General features: G+C 38.7%; 1 protein-coding gene and 1 long non-coding RNA gene across 4 annotated transcripts; both read right to left on the bottom strand.

The window, feature by feature from the left end:
• Window positions 1-1,905: 1,905 nt before the first annotated feature.
• LOC110942032 (receptor-like cytosolic serine/threonine-protein kinase RBK2) lies at window positions 1,906-7,532 on the bottom strand. Of its 3 annotated transcripts, none has more exons than XM_022183725.2 (9): window positions 7,289-7,532; window positions 6,006-6,121; window positions 5,545-5,914; window positions 4,631-4,882; window positions 4,400-4,554; window positions 3,588-3,667; window positions 2,759-2,894; window positions 2,540-2,689; window positions 1,906-2,235 (listed from the first exon to the last, which is right to left on the bottom strand). In XM_022183725.2, exons 3-9 carry the CDS (start codon window positions 5,891-5,893, stop codon window positions 2,092-2,094), a joined length of 1,266 nt encoding a protein of 421 aa, XP_022039417.1. In that variant the 5' UTR covers window positions 5,894-5,914; window positions 6,006-6,121; window positions 7,289-7,532; the 3' UTR covers window positions 1,906-2,091. The 3 variants fall into 3 exon arrangements, with proteins under 3 accessions (XP_022039417.1, XP_022039416.1, XP_022039418.1); XM_022183724.2 differs by having other exon boundaries at window positions 5,545-5,910; XM_022183726.2 differs by lacking the exon at window positions 7,289-7,532 and having other exon boundaries at window positions 5,545-5,921; window positions 6,006-6,105.
• A 6,734-nt stretch (window positions 7,533-14,266) lies between these two features.
• On the bottom strand, window positions 14,267-15,126 carry LOC110939442. Its single transcript, XR_002592260.2, has 3 exons — window positions 14,876-15,126; window positions 14,713-14,766; window positions 14,267-14,535 (listed from the first exon to the last, which is right to left on the bottom strand). It is a non-coding gene; the product is annotated as an uncharacterized LOC110939442 (long non-coding RNA).
• Between the last annotated feature and the right edge of the window lie 7,697 nt (window positions 15,127-22,823).

The following is a 22,823-nucleotide window of genomic DNA, read 5'->3' as shown; positions in this document are numbered from 1 at the left end:
AATTATTTACTAATATGGTGTTGTTCTACAATTATTTACTAAAATATAAACAATACTTAGATCAACATGATCGAAAGATAAGAATCTTACGCAATCACTTGACAAAAATTCTTAATCGACTGTTTTTAATACTTGATATAAAAATGACAATTGAGTTTTTAATACTTGATATAAAAATGACAATTGACATAAGTGTAATGTAATGTTTATAGGAAGAGTAAATTACACAAAAAAAGGTTCTTTATGTTTCCTCAAACTTGCATGTTCTAACCCTTATGTTTAAAACTTACTAAAAACAACCTTTATATTTATTTTTGTCACGAGTTCAATCCTTTATGACTAACCAAATTAATTATCTCAGTTTAATTCCCTCACATGCCTAACATGTGAGGGCATATTTGTCATATTTGTCATTTTAGTTATTCTTGTTATAAAACCCCAAAATAGTTAAAATCATAAAAATATAAAAAACCATAAGTAAAAAAAGTATAATACTAAATCCATTGAGCCCCACAACACCCACTTCATCAACCAACACTACAATCACAACCCATCAACACTTGTAATCTCAGGCCGTCAGCTACCGCCATTAGAGACTTTGAGTATGAAATGAATCTATTCACAATTTAAAGAAACACAAATTTTGGACCCAAATATACATTCGGTCCATTAAATCCACTTACTTCTTCTTTCCCCATTCATGTCACATTGCTTTGTACCTAAATATCTAGTTTTTATTCTTCCCTATTTAATACATGTAATCTCAATCAAGCAATCAAAACTAGAGAGGAAAACAATTACAAAAAATGATATGCACTTTTCAATTTGAATTCACATAGAGTACTAATGTGAGGCTATCAACCTACAAATCTGGCTTGTTTGGCATTTAGTCAGCGAAACGCAGGCTGGATTTCTCCTCCGAGTGCAGGGCCGACTCAAAATTTTTTAATTTTTTCTAGGCCCAAAGTGGATAGCAAAATTGGGGCCCTTTTTTTAAACGAAAAAAACTGCTATGAATCTATTATTCATATATCATCTTTGTATACGCATAATTATAGATCATAAACCTCAATGTTAACAATTTCAAAGCCAAAATTACCAAAATATAAATATATTTTCTTAGAACTTGAGGCCCTAGGAAAATGAAGGCCTAAAGCTCTTGCTTTATTTCACTCCCCCTTGAGCCGGCCTTGTCCGAGTGGATGTTGATAGCTCGGATGAAAAGGGGCTTGCTCCATGTGAATGGCCCTATAAATTTAAGAGATCCAATTGTGGTTGGACTACATCTCCGGTGAAAACAAAGGCCATTTTGCTTGGGTTTCAGGCAGTTGTGCGTTTGCACCACAATCTCCGTTCCATTTTGCGAGTCAGTTGATGGTGGTCATCAAACGATAGTGGGGAGACAATGATGGATGCGGCTTTCAGATCTGGGTACGGTGGTGTTCGATGTGCATGAAAATCAATGGTGTTGGCCGTAGCCGGAAAATTGATGGTGGTTGATCGTCGGAAGGGTTTTGAACGAGGGGTTTTTTGGTTTTGACGATGTTATGTTTTTTAGGTTTTTATAAGAAGGGGAAACAAAATGACGAATATAACCCTCACATGTTAGGCATGTTTGGGAAATAAACTGAGATAATTAACTTGGTTAGTCATAAAGGATTAAACCCGTAACATATATAAACGTAAAGGTTGTTTTTAGCAAGTTTTACAAATAAAGGCTGAAACATGTAAGTTTGAGGAAACATAAAGGATGTTTTATGCAATTTATTCTTATAGTAATTGAACTCCACAATCTTTATATCTTTTAGAATAAAAAATGAAACATAATGCTTCAAAATTTACAAACCTGCCAATTATAATTAAAAAACTCCCAACCACCAAATGGCCATAATCAACCCAATAGGATAAATATACAAGATAGAAGCAATTTCCTGGGCTATAATATAATGATATGTACACATGTAATGAAAGTTTATGTTACTGCAAAGTTTATTCTCATGGATGATCCAGACCCGGCCCAACCGAGATTGCCAGACTTGAGCTCAAAAATATTAACAAGAATCCATATGTACAACAAAGTCATCTTCAGATTCAAGGTGCATTGTTGAGATGCTTTGTTGAATTGTATTCTTGAGCATCCATGAGCTCTTCTGAATATGTCCTTTGGAATGCTCGTTTTTTCTGTTGTGGCGTTGAGCCCTTGGGATCATAATCGTTTCTTAATAGCATCACAACCTGTGACATTAAAACATTTCAATGTTGTTTTCGACTAATTTTAGTCCAGAAGTTGATATGCAACATAAAATAATAAACTACAAAGTTCGACACAGAATTCGATCAAGAAGACTGTGAATGTCTAAAAATCCCAAAAATCAAAATGTTGATGTAACATCCGACCCCTCACACCAACCAACATTGTCCGTTTTGGGGGTATTTGAGGTCGGATATTCGTTATCACCCATTACCTCTCCTGTTGTTGACGAATTTGTCTAAGGTAGTAAGGTGTCACAAATAAAATCATTTTTAAATCAAGACTTGCCTGGCTCATTCGAGGACGGAGAACTGGGGTGAGTTCAATGCACAACGAAGCTGCCAAAATGGCACGTTCCATTTCTTGCTGGTCGTAATCATCACCAAGAGAAGGATCAACTAGTTCTTTTATTTGATTTCCTTCCATCAACGGTTTTGCCTTCAAAAGAAATTGTTTTTTTGTTAGCTACATAACTAAAGCTATACAACATGTTGTACATGAACTCACCCAAAGTACAAGACTTTTCTGTGAATCGTCTAAAGCTTGTCGTCCGGTTATGAGCTCCAAAAGTAACACCCCATAAGAAAATACATCGATCTTCTCATCCACAATGCCGTGCATGAAGTACTCTGGAGCAAAATAGCTGTGATCAACATGAAGAGTAAACATTATAACATAAGCTATCTGTTCAAAGACAAAATGTTTATCTAACTTATTACAGAATATTTAACACATGCTCCTCAAAGCCGACTTCATAAATAATGCAGCTTTGGTTTTATAGGTCAAGTTATTCTACAAAGGCTCCTAATTGTAAGAAGGATTTAGAGAGTGACAAGTGTCCAATAACCTAAAATTAAACCCGCTACATCACCACCCAAAACCTAAACACCCACCCCACCCCCACCCAAAAACCTAAACACCCCCCCCCCCCCCCCCACCCAAAACCTACCACCCCGCAAAAAAAAAAAAAAAAAAAAAAAAAAACTATACCTCACCAAAAAAAACCCCCAAAAAACCTAACCCCCACCCCCCAAAAACCTAAAAAAAAAAAAAAACTAACACCCCCCCCCCCCCAAACAAAAAACTAAACTAAACACCCACCCCTACCCAAAAACCTAAACCCCCACCCCTCGACAAAAAAAAAAAAAAAAAAAATGGGGGTGGGTGATGGGCTAGGGGGTGGGTGGGGGTGGGGGTTTAGGTTTTTGGGTGGTGGTGGATGTTTAAGTTTTTTTTTTTTTTTGTTTTTTTTTGTAGTGGGTTTTTTTAGGAGCTTTTGTACCCTTCTTACAATTAGGATCCTTTGTATTTGATCCTAATCCTTGGTTTTACATACCCAAATGTGCCTTCAAATTTTGATACGTTATGGTGAGTCCACTCTTTTGGTAGCCATGTTGCAAGGCCAAAGTCACAAATCTGAAATTTAATAGTCGCTGAATGTGAATAACATCAACTGAATATGAAAATGGCTAATGTCATCATCAATAAAGTGGTACTATGCAGTGGTTGAGGTTATAATGGGTTTGGGTCTTGGTTTAAAAAAGTGGGAAGCGCACAAAAGCGATGAGGCCTAAAACCGATTTTTAAAAAGCGAAGCGCAAAAGCGGTGAGCTTTTCGTATGCAAAGCGCAAAGTGATTATATAATTTATTTTATATGTCCCATAAGTGTTTAGCATCCAATACCTATGATTTAGCTATAATTAAGCTTTATATATGTTTTAAAATGAAAAAAACATAAATGTACAGCATAAAAAGCCTGGTGTACAACACTCAGAAGCATAGAAACACCCCATGTACAAAAAGCGTGCGCCTCAGCTGCGCCTTATGTCGATTTTCCCCCTAAAAAGCGCGCCTCAGCTGCGCTTCTTGTACACCCTGCGCCTTATGTCACACAAGGCGATCTACTTTGCGCCTAGGTGCGCTTCGCGCTTAAGGCGCACTTTTTTAAACCAAGGTTTGGGTTGTAAGTTGTAACAGTCATTCTAGTGCAACACAAAACCAGTTGGTTGGGTGCAAACACATTTTTTAAAAAAATTCCTATTAAATAATTAACGTCTTCAACTTGAATACAAAAAGAAGTTACAATTATACCTCAAACCTTTGAATACAAGTAACATCTTATGGTGTAAATAAAAGCAGAATGGTACCTGTGGCTCAAAATCCTCCATAAGAAGAATGTTATCAGCCTTGATATCCCTGTGAATGATTCGCCTTCGACAATTCTCATGAAGATACAACAAGCCATTGGCAGTGCCATGTATAATCTTATATCTCGCACCCCAATTTAGTTTCTCCTTTGCACCTGAAAAAAAAGCTAATAAATATTTTTATGAATCCGAGAAGAAGAAAAATCATTTTAGAGCATGCGATGAATATACCACGCAACAAGGATCCTAAGTTTCCATGTGGAGATAACTCCATAACCAGATGTGTTCCACCTTCAACTCCATATCCAATCAATGTAGCAGTATTAGGATGGTCAACATGTGCTATTGTTCCTATCTCCGACAAAAATCCAACTATCTGCTCCTCTGTTGTCCCTTTGTTAAGTCGTTTCACCGCCACCAACCTCCCATCATGCAAGCAGCCTTTGTAAACATCAGCATAACCACCTCTTCCAATCACATTATCTAAACCCAAAAAAAAGTCGAGAAAGAAAATGTAATCTATGAGCAAATTAACCGCCATAAGCGATAACCAAACCATAACCGACATAACCAAACCGCTATTGACCGATAACCAACATAACCAATGGTTATGGTTACGAACTTTGTATAACCGCTCAATCGGTTATGGTTATGAAGCTTTGGTTAACCGATATAACCGAAACCAAACCGAACCGAACTTGTAATGTTAAGTTTATATAGTGGATTATGTTTTACATAACCATATAGAGGGTTTTTACTAATATAAAAGTATGCTAATAACAAAATGCTCTTAATGTGGATGCCCTTTATTTTGATGAAGAATTAAGGTGTTATGATCATAAATTTTTTTGTTAAGAATTACCATATTAAAAAGAACCCCACACCGGTAATTAACAAAAAAGTTTAGTCTTGGTTATCTTATAAAAAAGGTTGAAGCTAAGTCCAAACCGTGCACAACCCTATTTATTTTAAACCTTGCTTGGTTACTTAACCGAAATTAACCAAAACCGACTTCATAACCGATTAACCATAACCGAAACTAGCAGTTATGGTTATGGTTAATGGTAAAAACCGAACCAAACCGACCCATGCACACCCCTAGTCTATGAATAATTGAATAGCAAAACCTGAAAGCTTTTACATACCCTCACTAAAATTGTCAGTTGCATCATTAAGCTCTGCAAGGGTGAAAATTTCCCATGAAGAATTGAAATGGGATAGATCTACATCTGGGTGATGTTTGGCACTCGTTTCTTTTTTTCTAGCTGATTTTGGTGTAAGGGGTGGCAGTGAAGGTACCCTCTTCGTAAAGCTTTTTTTCCACATTTTAAAGAATTTTAACCAACGCGATCTTGGTTGTGAAACGTTTTCATGTTTTTGGTCATGTGCATTAGGTGAACTTGAATTTGAATTTGAATTTGAATCCTCGATGTTGCGTACGCATGCTTCTAAAACTCCTCTAGGCGAAGCTGCATCCTCTCTCTCTTTTTCCATCTCGAATAGTCTCAAATCTGTCTAAAATCTATTAATCATAAATATGGTGGTCTGTAAATAGCCCGTTTAAATAAGCGCTACATATGAAAATATTTGTTAAGAGTATTAGTACCTTGTGCAGAAGAAGAAGCCCACAGTGAACGGCTGACTGTCCTATCTTGTACCTCAGAAGATTTACTATCCAAGATTTTTCTTATGACACGAGATAGGTGATGATGATCGTTTTTCCTATAGAGGTAAAATCACAGTCTAGTAAATACTCCATAGCTTAAGAAAATTATTTATATCCATAGATGGTCTCTCGCATGCGCGTGAGTGAGACTTGTGGGATGTGTGTGAAGATTTGAAGCCTAAATTAGCATTTGCAAAGAAAGCAAAAAATCAAAGTGCAAATTTCAAAGATAACAACCATAATCTAGGATATTTTATACATTCAAAGGCATTTTCGAAACAACCAAACGTCGTCACGGTACATTCTTGAAAATAAAATACTAACATGATATGCAGCATAAAAGAAGACAGAACAAACAATGATAGCATACAAATGAAAAGGACAAGATATATTCCAAAAGTTGGCATACCAATATCATCAAATGTGAAGTCAACAACCATACAAATAAAATAACTAATGATCTCAAGAATACAGGGACCATATTGGCTATAGGTTCAACTAAAGGATCAAGAATGTTGAGCTTTCACTGTCTAAATATCCATTCTACTCGGTCAAAAACTTTGACCACTAGTTTAGTCAACATAAATTGGGGATGAAAATTCAATTTTACATGACACCACCTGTTTACTGAGAAAGTGATTTTTTTACTTTTTAAAAATAAATAAAAGAGTTAATTACTGTTTTCGTCCATGTGGTTTGTCAAAAATCATTATTACAGTCCATTAGTTTAAAAATTGCGATTTCAGTCCCTTGGTTTCACTTTTGTAACCATTTCAATCCATTTTTCTATTAAGTACTAGGACTAAAATGGTTACGAGGTGGACTGAAATGGTTATGAAAGTGAAACCACAAGGACTGAAATCGCAATTTTTAAACTAATGGACTGAAATAGTGATTTTTGACAAACCACATAAAACAGTAATTAACTCTAAATAAAATTATAAAGTTAGAATCCATCATTTCTTTTCGTTGGTACATAATAAAACTGTGCTATAGACATGATATCAAGTAGTTACACGAGTCATATTCATATTTAATACTTGTGTTATATGCGTCGTGAGAGAGCTGTTAAACGCGATAAGACACGATTTGTCAGTCATATTTTATTGATGCATTTGAAATTGAGTGGAATAAGGTGGCCAAAACTGCATTAGCCCTAACCATTTACATAATCATCATAAATAGAAGCAAATGATAATGATTAAAGAAAGGAAGAAGGTTACGGCTCTTGAGCAGCCATGACCGGGAAATGGTGGAAATCCAGCCGTACGTTGTTCTATACATTAATGGATTGATTGTTTCATCAATAATCAGATCAAAAACCTAATGAGGATTTTCGTTGAACTCGAAGAGATAGATTGTTGTCACCGTCGGCGAGGTTCATTGCAAAATCCGCCTTTTGTTCTGGGCCATTAACCTCTGGATACCGGAGAGCCAGCCATGGGAGGTCAATTTCACATGATGCATTTTGCTCCTTCAACTATCATCTCATTCTCAACTTTAGTCCACAACACTTTTTTAAAAGACAAAAAGGCCACCCACACCCGTGAACGCTAACGACGAGAAAACTTACCATTCGTAGGCCCACTGTGGTAAACCCTCCTAGCTCAACCTAGAGCAATTTTGCTCCACATAAGACTCGAACCCATGACATCCAGATTAGTAAATCATGGGGCTGCCAATGACATGTTAGTCTTTTAAAACTATAGAAAAAATATCGTCATGGGTGCATATGGACGATCTTAAATAACGAAGAATAGTGATATAAGATAAACAAGACAACAAAACCCTAGTCTAATGAAGTTATAAAAAAACAGGTATTATATGTTAATTATACAGTTTCTTTGGACTGTCAAAACATTTATTTTTATAAACTATATAATATAGCATGTTAATTCAATGTCTAGTAAAATAAAAATAAACACATAGCCTAATTGTAGAAAACAATATTTATGTTTGCCTCGAACTGTATTTTATACATTTCACTATGAAATTGGCAAAAACCAACATTTATGTTCATGTTTTATGACATCCTATAACCTTTGGCACTAACCACGTCAAAAAATTCAGTTAAATGGCCTCACATGCCTTGTATGTGAGGGCATTTAAGTCTTTTAATATATCCCTTTATAAACGAACCTACCGTACCCCACCCCACCCCACCCCACCCCACCCTCACCCTCACCCTCACCCCATTTTTTTCTCTTCTTCACATATCCACCTGCACCCTGCACCACTTTTTCGACCACAACCAACCCCACCACTTCCACCTTCCTTTTGTATCCTCCAGCCACCACAAACCCCAATTTCAATCGCCCTCCACCTCAACACTAGTGTTTCTTTACTCTGACTGGCCTGTGCTATATTCAAGCCATGCCAATGTTGTGGAGAGTTCTCTTCACACTTGAGCAAATCATAGAACATGAGGGCATAGACATAGGTCTTTCTGAATTTAGCCACATGTATAACCTGGTTAGCCATGGGTCTCACCGTTTCCTCTTTAAACATAAGCCACAAAAACCCCATCCACCCTTGAAGGTCACCAAGAACGACACTCACTGGAGAAATCAGTTCTTCTTTGTGAGGAGAGATTCCATTCTAGATGGAAACTTTCTTCTCAAAAAATGGAACACCCAGGGTAGGATATAGGATCCTTAGGCTAGGACCATGAAAAGATCTTTCTTTTTCACAGAGGATAGCTGATCCTTATTTTTCTTGTCTGTGCAATTGATGTGTGCAAAACGCAACATATAAATTACATCAAATGAGGCATAAAACTAACCCTTTTTAGTACTAATGTTGGAAAAAGTGTGTTTTTGTCTTCCTTTTGTATTTTCAGGACAAAACGAGCTTAAATGAACAAAAGGAACAAATATGCAGCAAAAACTAACAAAAATACAAAGAAAAGGAATAAACGTGGCATGCCTGACCCCTCGACAGCATCTCCCCGAGCAAAAACAAGAAACAGAAAGCTGACCACAACCCGTGCCCAGCGGATACGGGGGCTTGGTCAGGTGTCTGCAGAAATGGACAAAGCTGTGGAAGCTTCTATTCCCACCACGGGGGCGTGCCCAGCTCAGCACAGGGCATGGTCAACGCTAAGATTCGCAGAATCTTGCAAATCTTGATAGTACAGATATGTTTCAGCACACGGGGCCGTGCCCGGCGAACACGGGGCCGTGTGGAGCCTAATGCAGACAAGCGCAATTAATGAAGGAAGAGAAAGAGGATGGCCACGGGGGCGTGTCCAGCGTACACGGGGTCGTGGCCGGGCTTCTATTCAGGCTATAAATAGGGGTGCTTGGCTCACTTCAAAGGCATCCCTTGGCAAACCACCTCTCTCCCACTTTGCCACCACTCCACCACTACTACAACACCCACATCCACCACCATCATCCATCATCCACCTTAGAGTGTGTGTAGTAGTCTCGGGATCCAAGATTGATCGTAAGAGTTCTTGTCAATCAAAGGCCATGTTTGGCTAAGTCTCTTACATCACTTGGTGAAGACAATAATTTAATGTAATACTTTTGATTTTTAATCTTTCGCACTTTTTATTTGGTTTTGTATTAATAACTTTAATAACTAGTTTCTTATGTTGAAGGTGGAACTTCTTTATCATTTGTCCGTAGTGTCTTGCCATTACTTTACTGTCTATATAAAGTAAAAGATTTTCACCATTCATATCTCTACGGTCTATATAGAGATATGTTGGCTACCTGGTCGGGGGTTAAAGGAATGGTTTAGTAAGGTTCATGCCTTGTTCAGTGTATAGATCCTGCAAGGACCTAGGTCAAGCTTACTAAGACCTCCTTCAATACCCACTGGTATTGGATGGCGGGGGTACGAATGGTTTGATCCCCTCATATGTAAACTACTATTAATACATTAAACTGGCTACTTGGGATTGTATCCCTGCTGACTCAAACCACTTAGCCGAGGGTAATGTTACCTTCAAAAGAGGGGCCTACCACTTTACGCATTAATAACTTAATTAATTATCTTTCAATATTCGGACCCTTTGGGATTGTATCCTTGCTGACTCAAACCACTGGGTTGAGGGTAACGTCACCTTCAAAAGAGGGGCCTACTACTATAAGTAAGATAATCTCTTAAAAAGTACAAAAGTGCGGAAATCATCAAAGGTTACATTAAAGGCGAGTCGGATCCAAGTGATTCATCTTGTCTGTCTGTTTTTATTTTATTTTTATTTTCAGCATTTTAGTTTTTATTTTTCATGTTTAAAAACCTTTTCTAAAAATTTTAGTTTGATTAGACGTTGAGGATAAACCGATACTAAAAGCTCTTGTGTCCTTGGACGACCTCGGTATCATACCAATGCTATACTACGCTCACGATGGGTGCACTTGCCCATGTGTGTGTTTAGTGTTAGTAGAATATCGTGTTTTATAAATTTAAAACTTGACTAATGTGTAAAATGGGCTTAAATTATCAACAAAAACATAACACATCTTACACACACCGGCAGCTATCTCCTTGTCAAGTATACAAGATTCACCTGTCACAGCTGAAAGACTCAGTGCCTTCTGGAATCTCGATACAGCTATCAGAACATTTCAGCCAAGGATAAAGGATTCACAAGAAGTTTCTTCCACCTCCTACACCATGTCAAGTAAGTATCCGTTTCTATAAATATCTAATTGAAAAATAAATAATGAATACTTATCTTTTTTTATGTGTGTAGGCGCTGCAAAGTCATCGAAGTCTGCCTCCAAGTTTGGTGTTAGCGACATCCAGGATATTGTCTCCCCCGATCCATCAAGAAGGAGCTGGCTGTAAGCCAAAGCATCCCGGAGAGCAAAGGCATGAGCACCCGTGCCAAAGGTGGGAACAAAAGGAAGTAGCCCTCCGAGTCCTCTGAAGGTCTCCCTCTGATCGAACAGCAACTCCACGAAGCAATCTCTGAGGTAAGGATCATATATCCTGAAACTTGTATCCTATCCAAGGATAAATGATCCTGAATGATGATTCTTTGTTTGCAGAAATTTGCTGAGATCCAGATCCTCCAAGGCCAACACTTGGCCGATGCTGAAGAGCGTATCCTTGACCTCCAAACCATTGGGGCTACCAAAGACAACAGGATTGCGCACCTGGAGAAGGAAAATAAGACGTTGCAAAAGCAGATCCTTCTTGCTGATATCACTGCTAACAAGGAGCGATCGGAGATCATTGACGAAGCCAAGAACTCTGCTGCCATTGTAACGTTGAAGATCAGGCTTCAGATGCCAAGGAAGCTGCTGATCCTTCCTTCGACAGAGCTGAGTGGGATGTGGCTGCTTGGAAGCAGAGGCTGCAAGAGCTTGGGGACGACGAGGATGCTGAGGAGATGCTGACCATTGAGGCTGGTGGAAACGGTGGCAAGGATCCGGTGGATCCGGGATTAGTTTTTACCACTAACGGTATTTTACTCGTTCATTATTATTAACGTAGTTTGATTACCGAAACCCATTTTCGGGGTGTTACAAGTCTACCCCCTTAAAGAGGTTTCGCCCCCGAAACCTTCTTTACGTAGTTCATTGGTAAGACCAAACGAACTTAGTTTCATTTTCAAGGCATTTATTCTTTTTGGTATAAAGTTTTCATTCGTATTGACATGTGCGTCTTTTATGTCTAAGTCCTCATGGACCGTAACTTCTATCATGTATATCTTATCCTTGTCGCCTACTTGACTGAGTTGTCATTTGATCACCCGATCACTGAGTCTGTCATGTTCATTTCATGTTAATCCTATATTGACAAGCGCGTTACATAGGTCATAGTATTACCTTAACCTTGAATGGTTTTACCGGCTAGACTGTTTAGTCACCATTACTTCATACCCCGTCATCCGTGTGTACCACATTGCCATCCCCGGCCTTATGTGAATTCTTGATCTCATACTACTTACGTTTTGTTAAAATGTTGTTTTCAGTACGTTTTCTCCTTGTCTTATGTCATTTACTTGTATCAAGGAATTTTACATCCGAGGATTTATTCCTTTCCATTATTATTTAATGTGGGGAATTATAACTAGTTCCCACGTTTAACCCAAACAACCCGTAGGTTCTTTCACTTAGCCTCGTAAGCTTTTTCTTTAGGTTTTCACCTTTTTAAGGTGAGACCCCAACAGTTCGTTTCTTTCTATTTGTGACCCAAGGGTCATTTTGGTCCCGTAAACCTTTACATTGTTTACAACCCGAAGGTTATGGTGATCCCGTAGATCATCTTTTACTCGTGTCTTTATTCAATTACATATATTTATATATATGGCGTCAAGGCACCCCCTTTTATGTTTAGAAAATTTTATTTTCTCTTTTGAAATTAATTTGACCTTGACCGTAGTCTAAGGCTACATTCGTTTTCTTTCGGATTATCTTTCCGACTCTATGACTTCTCACGTCATTAACACGTCGGTTTGTCTCACTCTTACCGTTATTCAGTTTACGCCTCTATTTCCTTTCAACCTGTTACCCGGGTTCTTTATCCTTATGTTTTTTAACACTCCTGTTTCACTGGTTTGCGTTTTCCTTTCTATACTCTTTTTCGACCTATCACATAGGTTCATTAATATTTTGCGCTCCCATTATTCGGTTTGTGCTTACTTGGACTATCAAGTATTTATACTTTATTTGGCCAGTTTGAGATATTCGTGTGAATTCATCACTTATTGTCACACCCCAACCGGTGGCGGAATCATCGGGGCGTGGCACTATGTCACACCCCAACCGATGGCGGAAACATCGGGATGAGACGTACAAATTGCTCAAAACAACATAACACTAATTGTGACAATATGGATTAAATTTATTTCATTAAATCTCATAGTGGGATACATAGTTCCAAATAAATAAATAAACATAACATTTAACAATAATCGAAATGCTAAGTGGGCGAGTATACAAGTTTTCATACATAGCATATACGTGTTTAAAATGTTGCTCATATCCAAATGTGAAATACAATATCATGTTAACAGTATATACTCGAAACGATGTTACTCTATGTGCCCAAACCAAAGTTTAACGCAATTAAAGTGTACCCAAACGAGTTTGAGTATGTTGACATAGTTTAACCTAACAATACCTGCTCATAGAACAGGAGGGGCGTTTCTCAACCTATAGCGCTACCATTGTTAGGGGAGACTTGTACGAAGTTAATGAACACATAGTCATTAGGTGTTTACAATAGCATAACATGTCTAACATGATTAAAATGTATCACATAGAGTAAGGATAGAGTGTGCATAAAATGTTTAATGTGTTGTGATGCTTGATATGTAATACATATTGCACCCAAAAGTGTAAAACGAAAATGGGTCATGTATACTCACATTGATTGCGTTGCGCTTTCTTGTAACAATGCATGAGTAAGAATGGAGAATCCGAACGAACGAATGAGAGCGGTTATCCTAGATGTTTAGAATAACACGTAACGAACCCGTTAAAAATTGTAGATTAAATAAAGTTCCTAAGTTTTATGGTTAACATTTTATAATTCGCACGTTATATTTTATCTCCTTATAACATTTGTTGTTATAAAAAGAATTTTATTAATTTGTCGCCTTTATTAAGTTTCAAAGTTTTTAATTGTAAAAGAAAAGAATTAAATAAATTTGTTAATTCTTGATAAAGATAAACAATGATCGAAATGTTAATATGGTTCTTAAAGATTTTAATGCTGAAAAAACATAAACTGTTAACCTAAAATTAAGGGTTGTAAAGAAATAAATAATAATAATAATAATAATAATGATAATAATAATAATAATAATAATAATAATAATAATAATAATAATAATAATAATAATAATAATAATAATAATAATAAAAAATAGGAAACGAGGTCACCTGATGAGTTATGAATTCTAAAATTAGTCTTGAATATTATAAAAGACTTAAAAATAGTATGTTAATTATTGATGTTATCAAAGAATTTAAGAAAATAAATAGGAGTAAATAAAAAGAAAGCTGTTTACTTAAAAATAGTATGTGAACAAAATTAACAAAAGAAAATATTGAGAAAAATGCCCGGATAGTCCCTGTGGTTTCGCATTTTTTCACCTATAGTCCTCAACTTTCTAAAACTACCTGAATAGTCCCCAACTTTTCATTTTTTGTTCCCGGATAGTCCTTGGGTCTAACTTCAGTTTGTTTTCTCTGTTAAGTGGGTGTGAAATGACAAAAATACCCTTTCCTTTAAAAGGCCAAACCACAGGGACTATCCGGGCATCTTCTACATTTTTAGAGAAAAACCCCACCACCACACTTTCCGGCGAACTTTTCCGGCAAAATTAATTTCCGGCTACTTTAAATCTTGAACGCGAGTCATTCCGGCACCGCCACCTTTCCGCATGATGGTTGGAAACTAACATTTGTCAGACTTCGATTTCAAACATTTGTAGATCTTCAGCATGATGGTTCTTTTAAATCAAACTAGCATATGCAAGAGCGTCTTCTGATGGCCCGCTGTACTGCACAAATTTACAAGTCAACAACCATCAAAAAGTCAGTTTTATGTTTGCAACTCGTCAAAATCAAGTTATGAGTCTTTATCTTCCGGTTCATCGATATTCCATGTACAATGAAACATGAAAACAAACAGATGACAGTAAACACAGATGAGTAAACATGGATGCAAGAATGATCACCTGAGCATTGATTCCTTGTTCATTTATGTATATCCGACCGTGTATGTCACGACCCTGGAGGCCAAGGAAAGTAAATCAAAATCATTAGATGATGACTATATGATGAAGTACCCTAGAAGAACTATTCAGTAATTAAATTGCAATTTAATTTGATGAAAAGGACCTGTAGAAAGTGAAGGTGTTTGTCGACCTCAGCTTCTCTGGGTGTTGGATGGAAACAAATCGATAGAAATTGACAACTACAAAAATCCTTTCAAAAACCTCATTTCCTTTTACCCAATTGGGTGTGGATGATGATAGTGCGGTGGTGCAATTGCAAGGTTGTAATCGAATGTTGATCAACTTAATCCTCCTCCTCGTAGTTTTAATTGAAATTGAACAATTTCTGAACCAATTGTTTGGAGTAATAGTGGTTTAAATAAGTGAACCAGTGGTAGAATGAAAGGAGAACAACGACCTCAAAGGGAATAAAAAAAAGGGAATAAAAAAAACTGGCAAGAAACTCAAACTGAACCAATCAGTAAACAACATTATCTCCGGCAAAGAAAACGACTGGAAAGCATACATCCAACGTGAACTGATCAATAACAATAAAAACCACACTTGGATACTCACAGATTCCAAGCCGAATCTGAAACAGTTCCAAAACACGTCTCCGGCGGGTTTTCCGATAAAGATCCGACCAAACATAAAACTGAAACGAGACACCGAGGCTCTGATACCAAATGATAGGTCCGTAACGATCCGGAAAGGTGGCGGTGCCGGAATAACTCGCGTTCAAGATTTAAAGTCGCCGGAAATTAATTTCGCCGGAAAAGTTCGCCGGAAAGTGTGGTGGTAGGGTTTTTCTCTAAAAATGTAGAAGATGCCCGGATAGTCCCTGTGGTTTGGCCTTTTAAAGGAAAGGGTATTTTTGTCATTTCACACCCACTTAACAGAGAAAACAAACTGAAGTTAGACCCAGGGACTATCCGAGAACAAAAAATGAAAAGTTGGGGACTATTCAGGTAGTTTTAGAAAGTTAGGGACTATAGGTGAAAAAATACGAAACCACAGGGACTATCCGGGCATTTTTCTCGAAAATATTTGAATAAGTTGAAGAACTTAGACCCTTTTACTTGACTTGAACCAACAAAACAATCATCTTCCACATTTATAAAGAAAGTTCGACGTCAGTGTTATAGTGCTATTAAAACTTAATTGTAATAAGCCATGTTTATTGGCAAAAGGTTAAGAGTTCTGGTGGGATTAGTCGGAAAAAAAAGAGAAAAAGTATACCGAAGCAAGGCGAGTTCCGTTATTACAACGTCCTGACCTTCGGGCGGCACGGTGACTGTTCCCGGTGAACTCAAATGACGATACGAGTTCTGATGACTGCGGCGAAACAGAAGAGGGTAGCGAGTCATGAGGTTGTTTCTGATGCAAACTCCGGCGAACTTGGAAACGAAGCGAAACGGAACGGCTGAAACCGAAACAAAAGGTTCTGGCGCGGTTCAGACGGGACTTCGGACGTTTCCGGCGGAGCTCCAATCTCCGGCGATGTCCTTCGATACTCCAGCGACGACTAGCTTCTACGGCAAGGTTGTGCGAAAGATGTCGAAGTGTGTGATGATTGTGTGAGGGTGTTCAAAACAGGTTGTGAAGGGTGTGTCGAGGGTGGCTATGAGGGTGTTCGAGAGGATGAAGGCTATTTATATACACATTTCGAATGCCCGTTTCGGTAAGTTACGGAGTTTCCGAATTAAACAAAAGTGTCGGTTGATGTATCTCATTCGACATAGGGCTAGGTTCTTGATTGTTTGCAAGTATGGAAACGCGGAAAATCATCTCGAAATCCCGATCACTCAGCGGTCAAACAGAAATGGAAAGAAAGGAGCTGTACATCGTTGACGAATTTGGCGGCAAGAAGGAATGAGATTGAACTTTAAAGTTTCATGGATTTTGCAGAAACAGTCCCTAAATTTTCATCCTTTCATTATAAAAATAAAATAAAAAAAGAATACCACTTTTGGTCCCTTAACTATGCTAACCTGACTAACGCTGGCTTGGTTAATTGGTTTAGCTTAGACTCTCATTTTAACTCATCAAATTAACTAGGTTAATTAACTTGGTTAACCAGGTTAACTTATATTACTTCAAACTAACCTTAAAACTTAACAAGACTCACTAGTTTAATAAAAAAAAATTATATTGCAATATTAATTGATTTAATTAATTTAAATAAATAAATAAAAACTAGATTGATAATTGGATTAGAATAAATCCTTTAACGTTTGTTTATTTAGCGAAAAAAATTTATGAGGTTTCAAAGGTTAGGATCCTAATTTCAAAACGGGTCGGATTTTGGAAACTCATTTTGACGGATGTTACACACTAGGCGAATCAGATTGCTCAAGAGAATCCATAACAACTATTTAGTGACGATATTTAAAGCGTTCATTATCCCATACTAATAAGAAATACATCAATAAACAGTCATACAAATTTTCATGTTCTTTCAAACAATACAAATCCGACAACCTAGATTTATTGTGAGTTTCTAGACTTCCTAGCTTGATTTCGAGATAGCCTGCAATTTTCCTGCAACATACGTTAAAGCGACGTCAATACAAAAAGTATTGGCGAGTATACAGGTTTGACATGGTAAAATAAGTAGATAAAAGTGCTGCAAATTTCCACATACATAAACGAGATACACAACATATACACTACAAAAAAATACTACCAACTAAGTCACTCGATGTTAGCTAAGGTGGGACGTTGCGAGTAAAAGTCCTAGCACATATGTATCAAGCATCACGTGTAAATATATATGACCGTAATTCGCATGTGGTAATAGTTTTGATAAGTGCGTTTTAGTTATGAACGTATGTTACACCCCAAAGTGTGTATAAAACGTTAAAAAGGGGTCAAGTATACTCACTATAGGTGTTTAACAAGTAAACACAACTTGATTGGATTGATTGAGAGCACGTCAGAGTTAGCGAAATCGCGAAGAATCGAGAGAAAAGTGCTTGGGAGCGTGCTGGTCGGATGAGGCTGTCACATCAACCAACAGTTGATATGACAAGTGAGGTATTTATAGGTGAGAGGGAGAAAGGCGATGTGGTTTAAGCGGGTGGGACGGCCGTTCGATCGGATGGCCATCCGATCGGATGGTTATCCGGACGGATGGCCATTCGATTGAAGGGTCATTCGATCGGGCAGTTTGTGCGAGTTCGTTTTCCGACTTTAGTTTCGTTCGTCGTGTTTGGTTGCGTTAATCATTGTGGACACATTAAGCGTTTTAGCGATAATTGTAGTGTCGAGTTAAGTGCGATAGATGGAGTTGCGCGTGCCTGCGAGTGCGCGTTTAGATAGTTTCCACAACTTCATTATTATTATTATTATTATTATTATTATTATTATTATTATTATTATTATTATTATATATAACAGGTCATAGCATAAGTAATTGCATTTGAGTCTGCGTTAGCGTTTACGACGCTTTACGATGATTGATGGGAATCACTCAAGTACTCACGTGATGTCGTCGTTAGCGTGATTGCGTTGCATCACGACGATCGATGGGATCGACTTAACTATTCACGCGATGTCATCGTTAGCGTTAGTGCATGCGTTGTGATGTGCAATATAGCATGTTGAAAGTATGCGAGTATATGCGAAATAGTGTTGTAAGCGATATGGTTACATAATGATCCGAATCTCTGGTGCTAGGCATAACGAGTGTAACAAGTGTAACAAGCACGAAGGTGCTGGTTGTTACAGTCTCCCCTGCTTTAAGAAATTTCATCCCGAAATTAATCCACAAGGAGGGTTGCGAAAATTGATGCGAGTGAGAGTAGCGATAAAGCGAGCGAGATAAGCGGAGAGCGAACAGGTGAGCGGCGATGAGCGAAAAGAAACGAGTGACGAAGGCGTTAGAATAAGTGGAGAGCAAACGAGTGGTCGATCGGGGATTGACTAACGAGTGCGTCTAAGCAATATAAGGAAAAGCGATGAGTAAGGCGATTCGTTTGTCTAAGGGATGGTATTTAGCGATTCAAAAAGCGTTTTAAGTTCTCGAAAAGTTTAATGGCAATGAGATTTTTAAAGAAAAAGTTTTGGTTTAGGAAAATTTTCGTACGGCGTGGCGTTGAACTTGAGTTGATGTTCATGCTAGCGTTGCCGAAAAGGTTTTGTCGATTTATCGGAAGATCTTTATGGAAAACTTGATTTTCGAAAAGTTTCTTATGACGTGGTGTTAACTTGAATAGATCATTAACTAACGTTACAAGAGAGTTTGTTTGTTAAAAAGGTTTTAATTAAAATTTTTAGAAATTTTCCATTTTATATTAAAAAAATTTGTTTTCACAAAAGTTTTAAATGGTTCAAGAGTTTTAATTATCGTCGAGCCCCACATGGCACCTCTCCACGAAAGTTTGTCAATATGGCTAAAATACTTATATATAGGAAGTACCAGCGGCTTATCCACCATGTTTAGCTATATTGCCTCTATCCCGTGAAGCAATGTCATGTGTGTTGATATGGTATGGATAGATTTCGCGCCCTCGGTCCAAGCGAATTGTGGTTGGACCAAGTTTGGAAAGAAGAGCGAGTAAACTAGGCGATGAAATCCTTTGCGAACTTAGTTGTAGCGGCACGAGTGTGCGCGAATGAGTCAGCGATTAAAGCATCGAGGTAGTCGGTGAGCGGTAAGCGTTGTGCAATACGTGAGACAAGATAGGCGGTGAGCGTTATATGGCAAGAGAAAAGCGAAAATCAGTAGGTGATAAGCAAACAACGACACACAATAAGCGATAAGCGAACGACGAAATGTGATAAGCGATACGCGAATAGCGACAGGCGGTAGGCGATAAGCGTCAAAAGCGATAAGTGACGTGCGACAGGCGAGTAACGAACAGTGAAATGCGATAAGCGATAAGCGGTAAGCGAGGAGACTATTGAAGCGTTGATATTGACACATGCGATAAGCGTTTAAGCGATTTCGAATGCGAGTTAGATTTCCAGCGAAGGTGCGATTGCGTGCGGGTAGACTTACGAAAAGTCTATCGGTGACGCATTTGAGTTGCGATGAGATATTACACCTTGTGGATGAGTTTAGCATGTTGAAATTAGTCTCAGTAGTATCAGAGGTCTAATAACGTTCAACTCCGTATGGCATTTTCTTCACAAGAATTTGGTTAACATGGCGAAGCACTTATATATAGGAAGTACCAGCGGCGTATCAACCATGCTTCAACCACACACCTCTGTCCCGTTAATAGATGTCACACTCTGTCGACATGGTTAAGACGCTTATATATAGGAAGTACCAGTGGCGTATCCACCACGCTTCACCATGCCTTGAACGTTATGGCATCATTGGAACTTACTACGATCTCCGTGCACCGACCAAAATAATCTTGTATGCACCCGTGATTAAGTTGTTCCTTGCACGTTTATCGTAACCCATTTCAAGGACGCATAGTAAGGGTAAAACGCATTATATCGTGATATAGTATATAGTATTAGTGTCGTGCGAACTTAGATTAAGTGCAAGGACTAGGGGGGAGAGAGAGAGAGAAAGAGTCAGCGTTGCATCGAGTAATAGAATAAGTACACAAGAGTTTTCATCAAGTATAGCATCATTACAACGTTATTCTACGCCTGTTTGGTGTTCGGTGTTGTAGACTCCTGCTCGGGTTGCGGTTGCTGCTAAAGCCATGGGTTGCGTTGGCGGTGCGGGATGTGCTAGCGTGCTTTAAGTTCGTGGCCCTGTGTGGCAATGATGGGTATGGTGACCAAGACAGTTGCAATTTGCGCAATAGCGACAGTCAGCTTCTGGCTGGTGGTGGTAGGTACATTTGTGACACAGGGGAAGAGTTCTAGTGTAGGCGCGCCTCGATTGAACTAGAACTGCTTGGAGAGGCTCTGGTTGCGATAGGTTTCTTCGATGGTAGCAGGTTTTGCAGCTTCGACGATATCACCCACACACTCAGGCAAAGCACGGATGTACTTCTTGATAGCCTTTTCGGGAGTGTCAACTTGGCTTGGGTAGATAATGCTAAGCTGTTTGAACCTTGCTGTGAGGCATGTGTTGTCACCGTCGATTTGCTTGATTTCCCAAAATTCGTTCTCTAGCTTCTGGACCTCGTGGGGAGGGCAGTACTCTTCCTTCATGAGCTCCTTCAACTCATTCCAGGAGAGAGCGTAGGCTGCATCGTTCCCACGCTTGTTACACTCGGCTGTCCACCAGTCGAGGGCTCTTGATTGAAATACTCCTGTTGCGCATTGGTACGGAAATGCTCGGGGCACCCACTCTGACGAAGGGTCACCTCGATGGCATCAAACCACTGGAGTAGCTGAGATACACCTCCTTTACCTGTGAAGACCATTGGGTCACAGGCTTTGAAGTGCTTGTAAAAGAAGGTAGTCTGCGATACGTTAGTCTTAGAGTCTTCTGAAGTTCGAGAGTTGCCGAGAGATTGAACCTGTGCAACAATTTGAGGAATGACCCTGGCCACTTCCTTGGCCACGAGTGAGGCGATCATCTTATCGGCACTTTGTCTGGCTCTTCTCTTGGCTGTACGTCTCGAGGTGAAGTCGTTCGAAGACATCTAAACGAAAAGAGATTTGGAGTGAGATTCGATCATAATGATTTGAGTACGCGATGTGATTGAGTGTGTTTAAAGTTTGTTGCAGGTATCATAGTAATACGTATTCACATAGGAGCCACATAGGAGACACGAGATTCCTAAGTTCTCACGTATAACACATATAGTCGTATATAATAAATATAGATACTGACGCACATATATGCTTGTATAAAGTGAGCGAGGACGCGATGAAGAGAGAGAGAGGGCGAGTTATCAGACCTTAGTTTTGTTGCGTACATTCAGCTTTTGTTTTAGATTGCGATGGCTGTGCGAGTTGTGCATAATAAGCGGGGAGCGAAAAGTGACAAATCGAATAAGCGGTAAAGTGGTAAAATAGATAAAGCGTAAAATCATAAACATGTAAAATATGTTAACACGTAGAAATTGGCGATTGGGGGTTCAAAAGTAGGTGGAGTGTCTGGGGTGTTAGACATCGACTACCCAAGGTGATTCAACTATCATTAACAAGTTCGAACACACGCGTTGGCCTGATGGACTATGCTCTTGCCGGGATGCGGCTACAGCTTACGTCCTTCTAGTTACAACGCGGCTCGAGTTGTCGGTATCATTGAGACCTTGGTGAGAGCTTTTGAAAACCATTTTAAGGATTGAAACTAGTCATTAAGATGCGGGTTTCACTGTAACAAACCTCAGAAAAGATCTATAAATAAAATCTGAAGTGTGCGCGACGAAACTTGAAAACTTGACGGTTAATGAACTAAACCACACAAAAGTACCTTTAGTAGACTTGTAATTATAAACCGAACAATTTAGGATCAAGACCCAAAAATACGCGATAAACACCAGCACAAAATCGAGAAAAGCGCACGACTGGATGAGAAGGGCGGCCAAGGACACGCGTCACGACACTGCGACACGTGTCTGGCCTACGTGTGACACGTGGCGACCAAAGCCAGGTCGACCATCCCCGCGACACGCGCCAGGGGAGGCCGACCCGTGCGCGACACGTGGGGGAGACCCATTTGTGGGTATATAAGCAGCGGTGTGGGAATGAACTTTTTGCACCAGTTCGATCAATTTTGACGAGCTATCTCTCTCGTTCTACATTTTCTTTGCACTAAAACCCCTAAACCCCGAAACTCTACTCGCTATCAGGGTAATAACTCTAATCACGGACACGGTACTATATCTGATTGATTGAAAGTGATCCAATGGATGTTTAAGTGCTGCCAATATCTGGCTATACTTTGTCATTCGTTGTGAGGGTTGCGATCTCGTGATTATCGTTAAAGTTGAATTGAGTTAATACACTAATACGAGTTCCGTTCTATCTAGAAATTAGAACTCATAACCGGGAAGCTGTTAAACTAGAATACTTAGTAATTAAGTAAACTTAGTGGTTAAAGAAACTTAATGATTAAGAAAACTTAATGATTAAGTAAACTTAATTCTTATGAAAGCTTAGCAGTTAAGATAATTTAGCGGTTAAGAAAACTTAATAAGCTAAGGAAA

This window comes from Helianthus annuus, chromosome 7, assembly GCF_002127325.2.
Source record: "Helianthus annuus cultivar XRQ/B chromosome 7, HanXRQr2.0-SUNRISE, whole genome shotgun sequence".
Classification (NCBI taxonomy): Eukaryota; Viridiplantae; Streptophyta; class Magnoliopsida; order Asterales; family Asteraceae; genus Helianthus; species Helianthus annuus.
This window is presented reverse-complemented; position numbering and strand designations above follow the sequence as displayed.